The sequence below is a fragment of the Ischnura elegans genome, chromosome 8, assembly GCF_921293095.1.
Source record: "Ischnura elegans chromosome 8, ioIscEleg1.1, whole genome shotgun sequence".
NCBI lineage: Eukaryota > Metazoa > Arthropoda > Insecta > Odonata > Coenagrionidae > Ischnura > Ischnura elegans.
This window is the reverse complement of record NC_060253.1, coordinates 27,042,371-27,060,102: the sequence shown is the minus strand read 5'-3', so window position 1 is coordinate 27,060,102 and position 17,732 is coordinate 27,042,371. Positions and strand designations below refer to the sequence as shown.

Here is a 17,732-nt window from a genome sequence, read left to right as displayed (position 1 = left end):
ACCTGAACTGCACTTCTTTGCTCCGTCACCTATTTCTCAAGCTATTCGCGAAGAACAATTGTCAGTCTTAACCCTTGTGCAAATAAGTTGATTACGCCACGAACTCATACCGAGCAGGTATGGCATACTTCTAAGCTACTCGACCTCGCGTGGTTACATATTGTTCACACTCTAATGAGCGATTCCTTCCGTCACTGAGTGGTTTTCTTGGAACGAGCTAATGTGCCGAAACTCTTATGACGTCAGCAACTCAGTGAAAAGTAGACGCCAACATTCACGTAATTATATTTTGAAATTACAATAGCATGGCCGAATAAAGAACATTTTTTGGACGTGATTCACCTTTCCATTCCATTCACCGAATTATTTCGATGAATTGCAATTTTTGATCTGAGTGAACGACCTCATTTAGTCACAAGATAACTCAGGCATGAGCTAAAAATGACCAAATGATCATTGAACGAATAATTTTTTGTACCAATCGTAAAGGTAATTATTTCCGCTAAAAACCTCAATGGCCTGGATATTCTGTGCGGCCCATAGTAAATTAATATGAGGGAACCGTAACAAGGTTCATTCACATCACATAAAACCATTGCGGACGCACTTGGTACAAGTTTTATGCTTCGGTGTCATTCGACATCAAATTTGGGGGGAAGGTCATTGAATGGGTCCGGGGAGTATGGAATACCCCCGGAAGAGAGGGGCGATCTTCCGTTTAATGCTATTTGATAAAGACATCTCAAAATTATCCCACGTTTGGGAATTGTAGCCATATATTTGCATAATCTCTCCCTCCACTTCTTTAAAACGTTACAAAGACTATTAGAATAATAAAACTTAAAAATATTTTATAAAATTTGAGGGGATGGGTGGGTCATGAGCCATAACCCCCTTAACCCCCCTCTAAATACGCCACTGCTCGAAACATTTCAATAAAAAAATCACTCCAGATAGGGCATTTTTCTATGATAATATATGTACTTTCACAATTGGCTTGAGAGACGTTCAGTAATTTAAAGAGGTTAACGCCATCAGCGATTTTTTTAAAACAACCACAAAAGAAATTAATTCCAATTTTTAGAGTCTGGACTGTGAAATTCAAAGAAGGAACACTATTATTCAATCTGTAAGAGCTGAAAAAACTGTTACTTGGCTATTCGATTTTGAGATTTCATTGACATCGATTACAACTTCATTACAGAATAACATCATCAAAGTGATTACCTCACCAATGAAAACCTCATGAGGAAATAACCAAGTTAAAATTTTATCAGCTCCTAATATAAGGGATTTCCAAAAATTCACGCCCGCTTCCATTGTTTATAATTCGATTAAATTATTATCTTAACGATTCGCGAAATATATGATAGAACCACTTTGCCGAGTTAGAAAAAAGAACTGGTTGAGCCATAGCACAAATAGTTCATTCACCCTGTGTTCCACCAAACATGACTGAGCCATCAGGAAAGATCTTCGAGGGTAATGAGCCGAGGCGATCAGGTGTGAAGCTTGTCTCTTCACGTATACCAATGTTATGCGCGGCTGCCAACCTAAGAAATAAATCAATTCAATCTTCCTAACATTGATTCATTTAGCAGTGATTAGATGATGTTCCGGAAAAAAGGATATAATGCCTAAATATACGAGAGCAAAGTCTCCCAGACTTAGTCAGCACAAATAGTTCAAAAGACAAATATATAATTCTCACTTTTTTTCAAGCCAGTGTGGCTGTGTTCTTGCTGTCAATATATGCTCTCTATTCATTAGCACTAGCCTTGGGTAGAACCGGATTAGAAATTTCAGCGGAATACTGGGATATGATTAGCCAATCCTCCTGCTCTTTCGTGTGCAATCGGGGGTCAATTATTTGCAAAACAGTCCAGGGGTCTTCCTAATTCGAAGGTCAATGAAGTACGTGTCACGAAAATATAATTATTATTAGAATCAAGAGGGCAAAGAATTTACCGCCCCAGTGAAATGTGAAGCGGGTGGACTAATCAAGTTTACTGGACTTATAATTTTTGTTTCCAATTTCAATACGATAGATGATGAGGCGTCACGCAACGGGTTACAATTCGTTTATGCCGAAGCGCCGTATTGGACGCAGGAGGTATTCTACCAATTTAGGTAGGTTTTCATGGAGTACTTGAGAAGCATTTTGGAAAAATCCCCTTTCTTCAAGCACTTCCCTCTTTATTGCAGGATAAGGCCTACCCCTTTCATCCTATCTAAAAATCCTATTTTTTTCCTTCCTCTCCCTCGTTTCCCTAACATTCTACCCTCTAACATTGTTTTCAACATCCCCTCCTCGCGATGTACTCGCTCCAACCTAACCTTCTGTCTCCTCCGTATCTCATCTAAAAGCTGCCCCTCCTCACCCACAATGTCCAGCACTTCTTCGTTCCTCTTCCTTTCCGTTCCGTCCACTTCAAGAAAATATAATAGAAATGAAATTTTATTCCTAAATAGCAAGCGGTACGCGTCTGATAAATTGAGTATCGAGAAAGGTTTTCACTTTTGGGTCACTTTTGCGCATTCAAGGCACATAATATAACACACAAGATAATATGCAAGTTGAGTAGACACATCGTATAAATTAAACATACAAAACCAAATTATTTCAATAGGAAATGATTAAGGCAATTTAGCAAAGTAACAATCATGCAACAAAGCTATCGTTTAATAGATGAATTTCCAATTATTTCATAGCAATAAAGAAATCCAACCTTAAGTACTGAAGAACCATTCATCAACTATTTTAAGGTTTGATTGAAAAAAAAAGCGAGAGCACACAAAATAAAATTAATTTTTTTGCGCGGGCCGACGGAAAATTTTCGATGGATATTAATGATATGAAAAATGATACGCTCGATATTACAAAGAGGAGAAAAAACATGTAATTTTCAATTAAATGCATTTCCACTTCCTGCTGGCACAGTTTTTTTCTGATAGGCACACTTCTAGGCCCTGCATCCGTATAAGTCACCCCCGGGGCGCTACGTAGCCCTCTCACACGTTAGCCGAAAAGATAAAGCCATGAAATTGGGACGATCCAGACAATGGGTGAGTGGGAAAAAAGAAATTCTAGCGTAAGAAAGTGATGACACGGACGTTCCTTGACACCAAGCACTATTCTCTTCACAAACCGCCGTCGGCTTAGCGGTACGATGCTTACCTCAGCGCGATTCATTGCCCTAAACATATTTTTCTCGCCCCGTGAAGCGGTCCTCAATCCTTGGCAATGTTTATGGCGGCGAGAGAAGTCGCGAGCCACTACAGGAAAATAAATTACGCAAAAATTGGCCTAAAAGAATGCGAAAGTCGACAATTGTTTCTTTTGGGGCTAATAACCTGGCACCTTTTTTCATGGAATGGCGAAAGAAATACGGGGTTCATTTGTTAATGATTTTGTGCTTAGTGTTTCTGAATAGTAGGAGGGTTAATAGCACGAAGAAGAGAAGTAGTGGACTGTATTGCTTTTTACTAATGATTGCACACTCATAGGTATTTCCAAAAATATGCCGATTTGACAAATCGTATTTCGGAAAGACATTACGAGTGAATCTAAAATATTCTTTAAAAGTAGTGTTTCTGAATAGTAAGAGGGTTAATAACACAAAGAAGAGAAGTAGATGACTTTATTGCTTTTCACTAATGATTGCACACTCATCGTAAGTATTTCCAAAAAGAAGCCGACATGAGTTATCGTATTTGGGAAAGCCATTACAGGTGAATCTAAAATATTCTTCCATTAATTTCAACTAACTTTTCAGCACGCGTTTTCAACGTAGTGGGAGGTTATTTAACACGAGAAGGTAATTACATGGTTTCAACAGTTTTTCTTTTCTATAAATAGGAAAATCGTTAGTACAGTCACATCGGAGCCGCTTCAATTTGTTGTGCCATGTTAGCATGTTCGTGTCTAGTGAAATAGACTGCAGAACAGATAGGTTTAAGATGTAGTTTTTCCGCGTACAATAAGGGGCCATAATAGCCGCGATAGTTTCACTCTACGATGGCTTGATTCGGACTAGGTAATATAAGTGAAATTTAGGATAGAGACATTTATAGGTAATAACTTACTATAATTGCCAATACTATGTATCTGAATGCATTTATTGGCATGTTATACTTATGCATGAACAACTTACTACGCTAACTTTTCGCTATATATTACTAAACAATAGTTTTATTTGCATGGCAGCATGTTCGTGTGCTTAGCACTCTCCTAGTTTTGATCTTGGGCTGTAATCAGCAAATGAGCGCGTTTCTGATTAAGGCTAGGATGAGTGCTGCATGCCTGGTGTGCGAACACCCTGGTGGCGGCTAGCACAGTACCTCGCAGATAATAATAATATAATAATAATAATAGTAATAATTTTATTACTCCACACTCAATGTACATAACAATAGCAAAATTGAGTAATTTTAGGTAGCCTCGAAGGATAACCTGTTTGAGGCTACCATCCAAAATAATAATATATATGTATTATGCTTTACATATAGTGTAGCTCATTTTGTTTTACTTAGGTAATCTATGTTAACTACGCTTAAGTGCGAACATGAAAAATAACAACAACATAGTATTTATATTTCATTTACCTACGTCAATATTTTATAACAACATTAGTTCTACACTTTCTTTAGTGAGAAGCCAAGAATGTGCATTTTGCAAAAACTTTTTCAAAGACTTAAAAATAAAGCATGACTGAGGTAACAAATTAAAAACCTTTGGTCCTACATACAAAAAACATCTTTTAAACAAAGTCGAATTTAGTTGTGGCAAGGGCACATTTCTTTTACGCAGGATAAAGGGAGAAGGCAGGGACTGAAATATTTCACAGTTACTACTTCTAGCATAAAAACATCGATGTAGAAGTAATTTGTCTTATTCATCAATCTGAATGAAAACATCGAAAATGTACCTCAATTAATCTTCCAATATACGCTGAGGGCGAAATCCACATTGAATAATCACTTGACCCAGCCGGGATAGCTACATACTATTACCATAGCTATAGCTACTACCATATATTCCATATATATATATGCATATCCCGTAAACTAGAAACCCTTCCACTACAGCCGCAAGCATGACCAGCCCCCTTCTTTACCGGTTCCAGCCTCATCCTCTGCCTTCCTACTTCCTCAACCCATCACTCATCTTCATATACTATATCTAAGAATTCCATCTACAAATTCCTTCCCATTCACCGCACTTTCTCCATTACAATCCGCAGCCACACCATTACGGATTAAAGGCCTCGCTAACTTCCCAAGTTCTCACGAGGTCGTCCCACTGATTACCAGTGCCAGCTTACAATTAGTACGGATGGCCAAAATCGCTGAATAAAACCAGGATGAGTGCAGTGACGGTCGCTACGTCAATCAGTGTACCCCGAAGATTGCTTTAGATAAACGAGGGCATTCATTATTATTTTTATTTACCATGCGACCGTAAACATCACTATATTGACCTCTTACATGGTACTTCTTATGTCGCGTTGAGCACTTTGTAGATGGGTAAAAGACATTGGACTCGCGTCACCGTCACCGCTACTATATATATGTATAATTATGTATATTCTGTATGTGCACAGTATACTCGCTATATATACAGTACTTGTGGAGGGGTACAAACCATTGAACTCGCATCACTGTTACCGTCACGGCTACTAAATATATGTGTAATTGTATATTCTGTATATACACTTTTGTAGATGGGTAAAAGTGAAAACTTCTTAAGTCGCGTTGAGCACTTTTGTAGATGGGTAAAAGACATTGGACTCGCGTCACCGTCACCGTGTGTACTCCAGGCAAGAATAGTGAAGGTTAGTACCTGCAATATAACTCAATTTCTTTTAATACGTTCAATTGGAGTAGGTACCTTATTTAATAAAACACTTTATTAGAAATTATTCCCTACACTCAAAAATGCTCACGTTATTTTCAAGTTTTCACTTCTATCGGCACTCCCGGGGTGCAGCTTTTTTTTATTTTCAACAAGTTAACAGTACACCAAGGACAGTGCCCAGGGTAGTGGCAACCTACCCAGGCGGGACTTGAAATCGCGACGTCTTATTTGGCAGGCAAGGACTTTACCCCGCCGCCACCAAGGCCGACAGTACACCCCGGCCTAAGTCACAGGCATGTTAATTTCACACTTTGAGGTCACAAGAGCCAGTTTTTTTTCCTGGACCGCCTCCCACTCCGAGTGCTTTATTTGGGGGTACTAAAGGTCGCCATCCGGGACATGAATCCGAGACCCCTGGATCAGCTGCCGAGCGCTCTACCTGCTACACCTCAGTAGGTAACAACGCTACACCACAATATATTGTCGAAAAATGATGCGTGTAGCACATAATAATAAAACAATAGCGAGTCACTAGCACTGAATAAAAAAACATAAAAAGAGACACTCACTCAGGAAAAACTGACACAGGAGCTTTCTAAGCCAATAGCTTCTTTCTCAAAACAGTAAAGTTAGCTCTTCAGCGAAGTCCAAAGATAGAGGAGAAAGACAGACTCAAAGAAAAACTTTTCCCAAAACAATGTTCGCGATTGCTGCGTCACGGTTGAAATTGCATCCTGTCCGTCACTTTTCCGTTGGGCTTAAGGCCGGCTGAGCGATAACGCATTCCGAGCACGCCCAAATGCTGATAGATGCGCGCTTTCGATCGTGATTTGGACGTGGTCCCAATGGGCCAAGGCATTGTAATTCATACTATGCGGTGCGGCGGAGACATCGACGCATCACGATCAAGAAGGCTCAACCTTATTCCCTGCAATGTAGGTCGCACACACCGAATAGCAGAACGCAACGAAAATGAAAGTCTTATCTAGTACCGAAGAAACGCAAGCACTTTCGAATGTCACTGCAAACATTTCTACCTTTCGCCGCTGCTGGTACTATTTCAATTAAAACTTGGAACTTGAGTGTATTTTGATGCCTAATATGTAAGTTTCTGCTAACACAAACAACACACTACCCTGACAACATATACAACTGCGCCAAAAAATTATTGTATTGTACACTGGCTGGTAGGGGTAAACATGGCTATACCGGAACGGCTTTACACGCGCCTTCGGCGCGCCAACTAATGACTGGAAAGAAATATTTTTTTTTATTATTGGTTTCCCGGAGTGTGGATCATTTACAAATTAATGGGCCAACTACTAAGCCGAAGCTACGAACACATAATTTTCCGGCCATAAGCCTTTTAACCTTCGTTATAATTAAGTGGAGCAGCTAACTGCCAAGAGTAAAAATGTACAAAGACTAGAACATATAAGCGCCGATTAGTGTTGGATTGTCTCCGAAAATGGTTTTACGATTGATTGATTATTCGACGACAATCTTTAAAGCAAAAATAGGCAGTTGGAGTTTTTATTCGGATATTTAAACATTTGTTTTGTTTACCATACATTACTAATCAGTTTATTCTATTTGAATACATTTGATAAATAACAAAAAATCCTAAGTAAGGAATAATATATTTTCAAGACGCCGCTCAATAATTAGACAATCACTTTAATGAGTTCTACACCACTGAAAACCAGCTAGTTGACCTCAGAAGATATCTCAAATACTGAAAACGAAACGAAACTTGAAAAACTTTTTAAATTATTTTCCACTGTGTTTTTGTGTACACTTTATAGAGCCTTGGCAATGAGTCCAAAAGTTGCTTGAAAGTGGGAAAAACAGTATTTAGTAAAATCAGTTTACCGGTGAAAACTTTGTGAAAAAGTGCAAATTGTATTTTTATTGTGCAATGGAATTCGATAAATCGACTACCGCTATTGTCAACATAACAAAAAACCAAAATCTTCTTCATAAAATAATGATTTTGATATTTCTATTAGTTACCCTAATTCATTTGCAGCAGAAAAATGTGCCACTCATTGAAATCACCTAATCATCGAGAGACAGGAAAATTAACCTTGGAGATAAAAAAAATAATTTTGCGAGAGGCAAGAAGAAATAAAATATCCTCAAATCATTTGCCTGAGCAAGAATGGCAGCACTTACCCAGAAATTCCGAGCAATTGATGCAAAGTAGAACATAGTACTTGCTAGGCTAAAAATGTTTCGTTCATTTTATGCGATCATGTTCGTAATGCCACGAGCAAATAAATTTGGTACCAATATCTTGCGATTAAAAGTTAAATAAGTTATGGGTATTTTGAACGATTACGAAGCGTCGATATCATATAGGGAGTCAAGGTTGATCAATTATATTTAAAAATCCGCTTAAGAATTATTGCGATCGTTTCTGATCTTAGTCTAATATTCGTATTTCACCAACGTTTACTTGAAGTGGGAGGTTTTCTTTTGTTACGTGACATTAACTGCTACAATGCATTGGGCAAATGCTTATAATAAGAGTTACTCGCTCCGGAAGGTTGGTACCGGATGTAATTACAGCTCCTCAGAATTACAGAACTCGGTCTGCTCAAAAATACAATGAATATAAAGTCTCCCGAAATAAAGTGAAGCAAATGCAGCATAATGCAAAAGTTAACTACTTCTTTTCTTGCTTATCAGATAAAAATGATGCTCGTTCTCTGTGGCAAGAAATTAAAAGATTGGGTCTGGGAAATTCCAGAAATGAACCCACCAATATTAATTTCCCCCTCAATGAGCTTAATACCTATTTTCTAAATGGTTCCACATCGTCTGATTGTATAGACGAGGAAGAGCGTCTCGATGTCAATACTTGCATTGAGCGTGAATTTAGCGATGAAAATCTTTATTTCCCTCATTTTACCCCCGATCTACTATGGAAATCTGCTCTTATTCAACCAATTAAAAAGAAGCCAAATCCTGTAGAAATGTCTGACTACCGCCCTATTGCAATACTGTGTGCCTTATCAAAACCTCTTGAAAGATTCGTGTTTAATTATGTTACTGAACATCTGTCTAAAAATAATTTTTTAAATAATTTTCAATCTGGGTTTCGTAAAGGTTATAGTACTCAAACAGCATTGATTAAAATAACAGATGACATTAGACTTTCAATGGATAAGCAGAAAATAACAATATTGGTACTCTTCGACTTTAGTAAAGCTTTTGATTGTGTTAACCATAGTATACTTTTAAAAAGATTATCTAATTTGAAAATATCTACTTCTGTTTTACAATGGTTCCGTTCTTACTTGAGTCAACGTTTCCAGGCGGTGAATGATCGGAAAAACAATGTACATTCTGAATTACTCCCTGTCGAACATGGGGTCCCCCAAGGGTCAATACTGGGGCCATTGCTCTTTGTCATTTACATTCAGGACCTCCCAAATAAGATACGTCATTGTAAGTACCATTTATACGCTGATGACTTGCAGATCTATATTGACTGCGATCGCAATGCGATCTCTAGCGCCATTGCTCAAGTCAACGAAGATATCTCAATTATATGTGAATGGGCGTCTAAAAATTGTCTGAAACTAAACTCACAGAAAACAAAGAGCATTATAATAGGCAGCGCCAAGGTCTTGTCTTCCATAAACATCGGCTCACTGCCTAAAATTCAAGTTAATGACGTAGAAATAGATTATTCTGAAAAGGTTAAAAATTTAGGCGTTATTCTAAATAAAACACTAACTTGGGACGAACACATAGCATGCATCTCTAATAAGGTAATTAAATCTTTGCACCAGTTAAAATGCTTCCGTAACCTAATGCCAATACCATTGAGACTCAAACTAGCGAATGCTTTGTTGATTCCTCATATTGATTACTGTTCTTTGGTGATGTCGAACATTAACAAATGTCAGATATCTAAATTACAGAAAATACAAAATTGTATCTTGCGTTATGTGTGTAACATTGGATATTATGAGCATGTCACTCCATATTATAAGGAATTAAAAATTTTAAAAATTGAAAAAAGAAGAAAATTTCAAATGGGTCTCTTTATGTATAAACTTTTAAAAACTGAAACTCCTTGTTACATTTTCCAGCCTTACATAGATAACTTAATGAAAAAAACAAGATTAACAAGAAATAAAAATAAATTAATTGTACCTATTCATAAAACAACGATGTACCAAAATTCATTTTATATTAATTCATGCCATGTATGGAATTCGATTCCCCAAGAATTAAAAAATATCTCAGGATTCAATAATTTCAAAAAGTCTTTGTTTTCTTTTTATTTTTATGATAACTGAATTTATATAAGCGTCTGCAACTTGCAATTTTTGGTTTGTATGTTTTTTGTATGGTTTTTGATTTTGTTTCATGTTATTGGAAATCTGTATAAAGGTGGTTGTTTGAGTTGGTTGGTTTAGTGTTTGATGATTTCTTCTTTTTTTATGTTAACCTTCTCAGTCTGAGTGTTTATTATTATGTATTTATTTAGGCTCCAAAGGAAAGGATTCCTAGAGCCAATAAAGTTTATTTATTTATTTATTTATTTACTCCTCGAATTTCACGTGAAAGCAGGCAGGTGCGGTGAGCTGTTCTGTGTATGATATTGTCCGCTGCACAAGAAAACCGGTATTAATAATAAAAGGAAATTTGAAGTCGATAATTCAAATGGAGATTTCATTTAGAATATTTGGATGAAAGCTTCTAACTGAATGAATGAATGCTATTCACCGGGAAAAGCTCAGATTCTTCATTTAGAATATTTGATTTGTCTTTAAAACAACCGTTTCCAAAAAATTTTATTTTCATTAAATTATACAGATTTATTGTGACTACTCTTCTCCATGTCTACTCTTAAGAATGCTGGAGAAGCATTGCATACGGCTCATGGATAGAATTAGGTTAATAGGCCTGAATACGAAATGAAGAAGGAAATTCAATGCCAGAATGGATACAGGGATTTTATCAACAAATATTGATGTAATTGCGGCGCTTTACGTAAACCTACATTTAGTGGTATATTACCGATAACTACATACAGAATTTAATTATTGGACTAAAATACAAAATGATAAGTAAATAACTATAGAACAAATATTTTCCAGCAGCCCACTATTTAAGCGTGGATAACGCGCGACGTAGAGTTGAATTATCTGGTCTTTGGGGTATCTTGCGGTTTTCAATTGGAGCAAAACGACTGGGGTCCGCTATATACCATTATAATGCACACCACTCCTGGGAAAAATAAATATTTTAAGTTACATGAACGTTCTTCATTGTTTGGATCTTTGACCTTCCTCATTTAGGGTTTTCACGTCCAACTAAAGGAAAAGATGCGCTAGATTCACCTTTCGTTTATAAAATAAGTAAGACCTCTGTAAACTCTTCGTCACTTCAAGGCAACAAGTAAAAGTAATCACTCTTGCCTTGAACTAGTTTGGTGGCTCGGCATTTGACTCGATTTTAAACTTCTTCGGCGACTTTTCTTTTATCCCCTCCCTCTGGTTTGCATATGGCTTACATAATTTTGCAAATAATGCGACTTGGATTCAAAGGCCGTATTAATATTATCCGGAATCCCTGTATCATTTTTACAAACTGGTATCATCATTTGCAGCCATTCATTGATTGTTATTTTGTCTCGAGATAACGAGTTTAGTCCCAAGCAGGGGCGAAGCTAGGTATTAAGGCTGGAGGCTGGGGGGGTTTAGGTGCAACTAATACCGGGGTGTGTGGGGTATGGAATACCCACCAGGATAAGTGGTTTGTGCGAGATTAATAAATTGCGGAATTTTAAGATAAATGGTTCATAATGGTGAGCTTTACGGCTTTCTGAGGGATATTTTATTAATCCATCACTATTCTATTTAGTAATATCAATCCATCTAAGTCAAATGAGCTCTGGGGGGGGGGGGGGTTATCCCACAAAAATCCCCTCGCTGCGCCACTGGATTCAAGATCTTCTAAGCAACGCACTGTGGATTTTATTTGTGACTAGATTTCAAGCTCGCCATTCAACCTAAAATTATAAAATTATAAGTATGAATGCATTAAAAATATATTACATTGCTTTAAAGTAGGGTTTTTATGTTTGTTTACGCCTGAAAACTACAATCGATTTCTATAAATAACATGGAAGATGAATTGAGTAATGTAGATATACCATACGAATAATATAGAAAAGCCAAAACAATAATCAAATGCAGCATATGTTTTCCTGCGCCACGATAAATAAATTACTACGAATGGAAGTAATTACAGAGAGCAAAAGAATGAAGGTCTTCCCCGAATTCAGCGCTTTGCAAATTAATTAATTCAGTGTTTTTCAGATATTATTTAGGTGAGAACTGCCCTAAAAATTGTTTTTCGGAAAAATTCTTCCTTGGTGCGAAAACGCATGTAACAAATAAACATGTCTAAAGTTCGATTGAGTAATCTGGAATGTGGGTTGATCAGCAAATGAATCGTCAATCTGGACAACTTGCTCTGTGTTTGAGAAGAAGATAAAGCTGGAAATAATAAATTTGCGAGAGCAAATGAAAATCGATTAAGTCTCCTCCAGAGGTGGATTCATTCTGTGCTTGAATAGCGAATTCGGTGAAATAAATAGTCGGCATCACCCTATTTTTTTGAAGGATGACTAATTATCATAGATATTCCACGGAGGATACAAAATATGATCCTAAAGTGCCCTTTTAGGGATAAATACAATATACAGTCTTAATCAATGCCTCGTCCAGGTTCGAACTTGGGTCCTTGTTCCAACTTCATTATATGTTTTCCTCTTCTCCTGGAGTTAAGGTTTTTTCCAAGCCTAAATATTAATAATGAAATCTATTTTTATGTTGAAAAAGTGATTTAATACCGGTGGCGGATACATATGGGGGCGTAGGGGGCGCGCGCCCCCTTGCGAGGCCGCCTTCAATGCCGAACATTGTACAACTTACAATTGTAACTTTTTTATCATAAGATGGAATTGTCTTGTATATGTGCATAATCAATTTAAATGATACTTTTTTAAACTTAGCATGTAACTTGATTATTTTCTTTCCGATAAAAATGTAGGTAGCTCGGAATATCTTTTGCGCCCCCCTTGAGAGTTATCTGTATCCCCTACTGTTTAATACGTTTCAGTAACCAATGATAACTTTAACCCACAGTATTTTAAAGCGTGAACAAGAATTTGAACTCAATCATTTCACAAAATCAATGACTCTTCGCCTTATTTGTTGGAAATGATTTAAATTCACGATGAAAGAGCGAATTCAGTGATTTACTCCGAAATTTTATTTCAAAGCAACGATACAATTCATTTCACCCCAGTGGCATTGTCACGTGCACTGTCGAGTAATATTTATACGAGGACATTGGTGGAAAAGGGAGTGAGTGGGGGAAAGTGGGGCAAAACCGACCGGTTAACCTTTTTTCATTTTAAAATTGACCTTCTGCTGCCATTATTCTTTAAAATGTGGTTAATAGCAACATTTATACATATAGGGTGCAGAATATTAATGTAAATGCATTTTATGATAGTGATTACATATATTTATTTAGATTTATAGATTTTTTTTTCAAACATTGGCAAAATGACGATTTTGCCCCATAGGTGGGGCAAATCTGACACCCTTTGAATTTGCATTTACAAAACCTTTACTGTACAATTTTGGAAGATTTATTTTACAAACACACTTTTAACACGTGTGTGATATTTCTCAACATGAAATAGTAAATTAACAATATGTGAGGTTGGATATGAACTTATGTACAGAAATTACAAATGAAATTGTCATCTTCTTCTTCACAATTTGAACATGCCTCGTGAGCCCGCCCTTTGCAGTTCAAACATTGTATCCAACCCGCTTTATTCTTGGAACTGGAATACTACTCACTGCAAAATATGCAAGCCTCCATGTTTCCTTCGTCACAATCATCCTTATCTTTAAGAGCATCCAACCTCTGTCGGTCCTGCCTAACTCTCCGGCGACAGTTTTGCCCCTCGAGACACAGCATAAGAAATATGGCAATACAAGCGTATCCATAACCAATTACTTAGCTACACGTGCTTAAAACACAACTAAAAACCCTAAATTATCATATTAACTTACCGTTGGTAAATCAGATTGGCATAATAGCTACCAGATCCAAAAAAACGTAATAAAAATCCTAAAGAAATCTGTCTAAAACTTGAAAAATTCACAGAAACCAAACGGCGGCCCCTACACAAGCGAAAACAAGCTCGATCTGCCGGTAATGGCGGCCACTTCAACTAGTTTATAATGTTGCTGCTTGAAAGCAACAACTACCGGGTGATCTTTACGGGGTCAATTTGACCCGCCCAGTCGGTTTTAATTCCATTCTCCCTTACGGAGATATAATTTGAATTTAGCTTCACTGCTCATGCTCTTCATCATGCCAAAAACGTGCGTGCGGTTTAAAATCTAACTAGCTATTTATTTCGTTGAGAATCCACTTTTTCGCTCATCCCGACGCATCAATTTCGGTACCTTGTGGCGATGAATTCGACGTATATTTCGGATGCTTAATACACTTCGATTGATCGATATCTGTTTTCCGCAAAACAACAAAGGAGATTTTTTCACCGCGCGTTGAAATCTCTCTTCGTTTCCGCTCGGAATTTGTCCGACGGTGGCGCTCGGAAAGGAAGAGTAGTTGCTTGCAGTCGCTTGAACTCTTGTAACCCATAAATCTTGCAGCGATGCATGAGCGCATTGCTCACTTCACAGCCAAACGCACCTGCCTAGTTGTGTCCCCATGGTCTTGGAATCATCAGACCGCTTCGATACCTTCAAATAAGCATTTTTAAAGAGTTTTTTTTCAAAATAGGAAAAAATATTTAGGCTGTTCCCTAAAGATTAACGGATCTCCACTACGTATACAGATTCTTCACTATGACAAAATCACGTCAAAACAGAAACAACTTTAGGTGGAAGTTATTTTAAACAAGGACCCCACTGATACTTTAAAATTAAAACGAATGTGAAATGTTAAAGTAAGGTACCAGCAGATGGATTGGAAGTGCTACGATTGCTGTAAGCGGCGGTTGGTACTGAGCTCAAACGCAAAAAATAACCACATTTCGGAATGTAGGGGGACCTGCGTGCTCCCCTCGCCCCAAGTTCATTACGAGAATTCGGTTAAGTCCAAAATACGGCGACGTTAGCATTCCCGATTAACTTAACCATGATACGTCCCACATATATTGGCTGACAATCCAATAAATGACGGCGGAATATGATTATTTCTTTTTAATTGAATAAGACAACAATGGACTGCAACAGTGCGACAAAACCGCAACACTAAAGCTGGGACAATGGCATGCATATATCCTCTTTTCTGGCGGGGGCTAGGACTTCTCGGCCCCCTCCCTATATCCACCCGGTAATGTTTTATATTTAAACCCATAAGAATAATATTATAAATAAAGTGGTATCACCGCATACCGCGGCCATACCGTCGCATAAGACTTATTAATCTAATCAGCTACGAACGAGATCTTAATCCGTATTCCAACGATAGAATAACCCGTGAAAATACATGGCAGGACTAATTCTCGGAAGATTTCACGAAATTAGAGCAGGGGTCTATTTCCTGGATGGTGAATGTGTCGACGCACCTACCGGCGCGGTTTAATGCATAGAACAAACACGGCTTCACGCCCAATGCGCGGGATAGACTATTCTTTCCGCTAACAAACGCTACGCCAATAGGTACATATTTAAATGAAAATAGCCCAAAACTAACTAGCCGTGCCCTTGCGCTAGTTTTTCTTCAACTTTCGAAAAAAATGTATCAATGCCACCGTGAGAGCGCCTTGAAAATCAGACAGAGGACGCGCTCCTCACTCTATGTGCATAGCGACGCAGACACAATGTACGGGGAACACGCGGATAACCCGAATAAAAATAAAATAACTCCTCAAGGCTCTTGAGAACTGCTCTTCCTCAATGAAACGGTGCCCAGCCTGACCTCTTTCAATCCTGTTCCTGTAGGTGCAAGCGTCATTCTCTCAAATATATATCCATCGGCATGTTTAGAATGGGTGCAGTGGCATCCACGCGCGAATTTTAAGGGGCTCAAAACATAGCACTGGAAAATAATCAAAATCAAGGATTAAAAGTAAAATTTAATTATTAATGAACACAAGATAAGAAATAGGCTAAAGTTATAGCTTACTAAATCGTATGAGGCAAAATTTTATCTTTTATAGTTATAATACTTAAAATAATGTTCGTGCGCACTTTAGGAACCCACGCGAAACAATCATAAACACCCCGGTGCATATTTCATAAAAGTCGCTCGGCAATTCGATGCGAAGGTATGATTGGATGAGTTAGGGTAGAGCTCACCATAGACTAACCCACAGGCATACAATTTTCACAATAAATACAGGAATACGAAGACGAATGTCACACATGCAGAGCGATGGGACCAAATTTTTTTCCCGCCTAATACGCTTTCTTTTAAAAAAGGATGTGCGAAGTCTTCACCTGGAATTGAACTCGAGACTCCTCAATCAGTCTCTCGCTCGCTCTCTACCCACTAGATGACAACGCAAATCATTATGTCATTAAATACCCAACAACAGACACTAAATAGATGCAACGGAAATAAAACTGCGACATGCTATGGACGACGCACTAACCCAGACCCCTTACCGAAAGGTTTCTTTGGGTAGGTAAGGGTAGAGCTCGTCTCGAACCAGGCCTTAAGCATTTAATACCACTTATTAGTTATTGGTGTAGTCACCGCCTCGGAGCGCAAGTATTTCGAGATTTTAAAACACTTTACCCGGACTTGAACTCGGTACTTGCTATCGGTAGCCCAACGCCATCCGCGCTAGACGACAACGCAACAATAACTGAATCCACAATGCATATCAACGACGGAAAATAATGTAAGCCTCTTTCATAAAACTGTCAGTCAAAAGGATTGCATTTCTTCCAATCGAGATTTTTTTTAAATATCAATTTCCTGTAAGTACAAAGTATAGAATGCAGATCCATCACCCCGCTCCCTCAGCAATTTTTAGTATTCAACAAATATCACCCCTTAATGACAAATAAGTTAAATTCCAAAATTAAAATGAAAACAAGGGTCCTTGCTTAAAAGTGCGGACGAAACGGCGAAGTTCGGGGAGTACGCACCATTAGTCTGCTGAAATCACACTAGACAACAGAGTTCAGTCAATTGGAATGCAACGACGGCAAAATTCTACAACGGAGAGATTGTGAAAAACATGACAGTGGCAATGACCAGCAGGCGATGAAATTGAGTTGATCAGTAACAGCTAGCAGTAGGGTTTTGGAAAGTGTCCCCAATATCAAGCAAGTGTGTCAGGCTTTTGACTCCACGCTAATAAAACCTACATTTTCTCAGCAATTCAGGAACCGAAGATGTTACGATGGACCAACTTATTTATCTATCTCCTAGGATGACATACTGAAGGGCATATCTTCGACAAAAGAAATGCAACTTCTACAGGCCGCAACTAATGTATCAACCAGATATTTATCATCTTTAATTAGGAGAAATCTAGGGGATGAAAAATTTACCTTTATCTTTTCGTAGGCGCCCGAAAGTTCCAGGTGGTGGACGAAGGGATTTGTTAAATCACCGCCGAAACCTGGCTCCTCTTCCGCTGTCGGCTTCCCGTCCATGCTTCTTCTCTCTTTAAGAAATGATCACTTCACATAACGGTTACAGGTGCTCACCTTCGGAGTACGAACCTAACCTAACTGGCGGAGAATCGTTCTGCTGGGAGAGTCTGTTATCCCGCGCGGGTAATGTCCTCTAGTTTCACTCATCAACACTCGTGGCGCTATGAGTTGACTCGAGGAATGAC

General features: G+C 38.1%; 1 protein-coding gene across 2 annotated transcripts in view; it reads right to left on the bottom strand.

Annotated features, from left to right (window-relative positions):
- LOC124163933 (lysophosphatidylcholine acyltransferase) overlaps positions 1 to 17,657 on the bottom strand; it is a 129,188-nt gene extending 111,531 nt beyond the window's left edge. Inside the window, exon 1 of one of the 2 annotated variants that reach the window (XM_046541047.1) lies at positions 17,443 to 17,657. In XM_046541047.1, the coding sequence (XP_046397003.1) occupies positions 17,443 to 17,547 (105 nt within the window). In that variant the 5' untranslated portion in view covers positions 17,548 to 17,657. The remainder of the gene's footprint in view (positions 1 to 17,442) is intronic. The other variant, XM_046541046.1, reaches the window with a different exon arrangement.
- Positions 17,658 to 17,732: the final 75 nt, after the last annotated feature.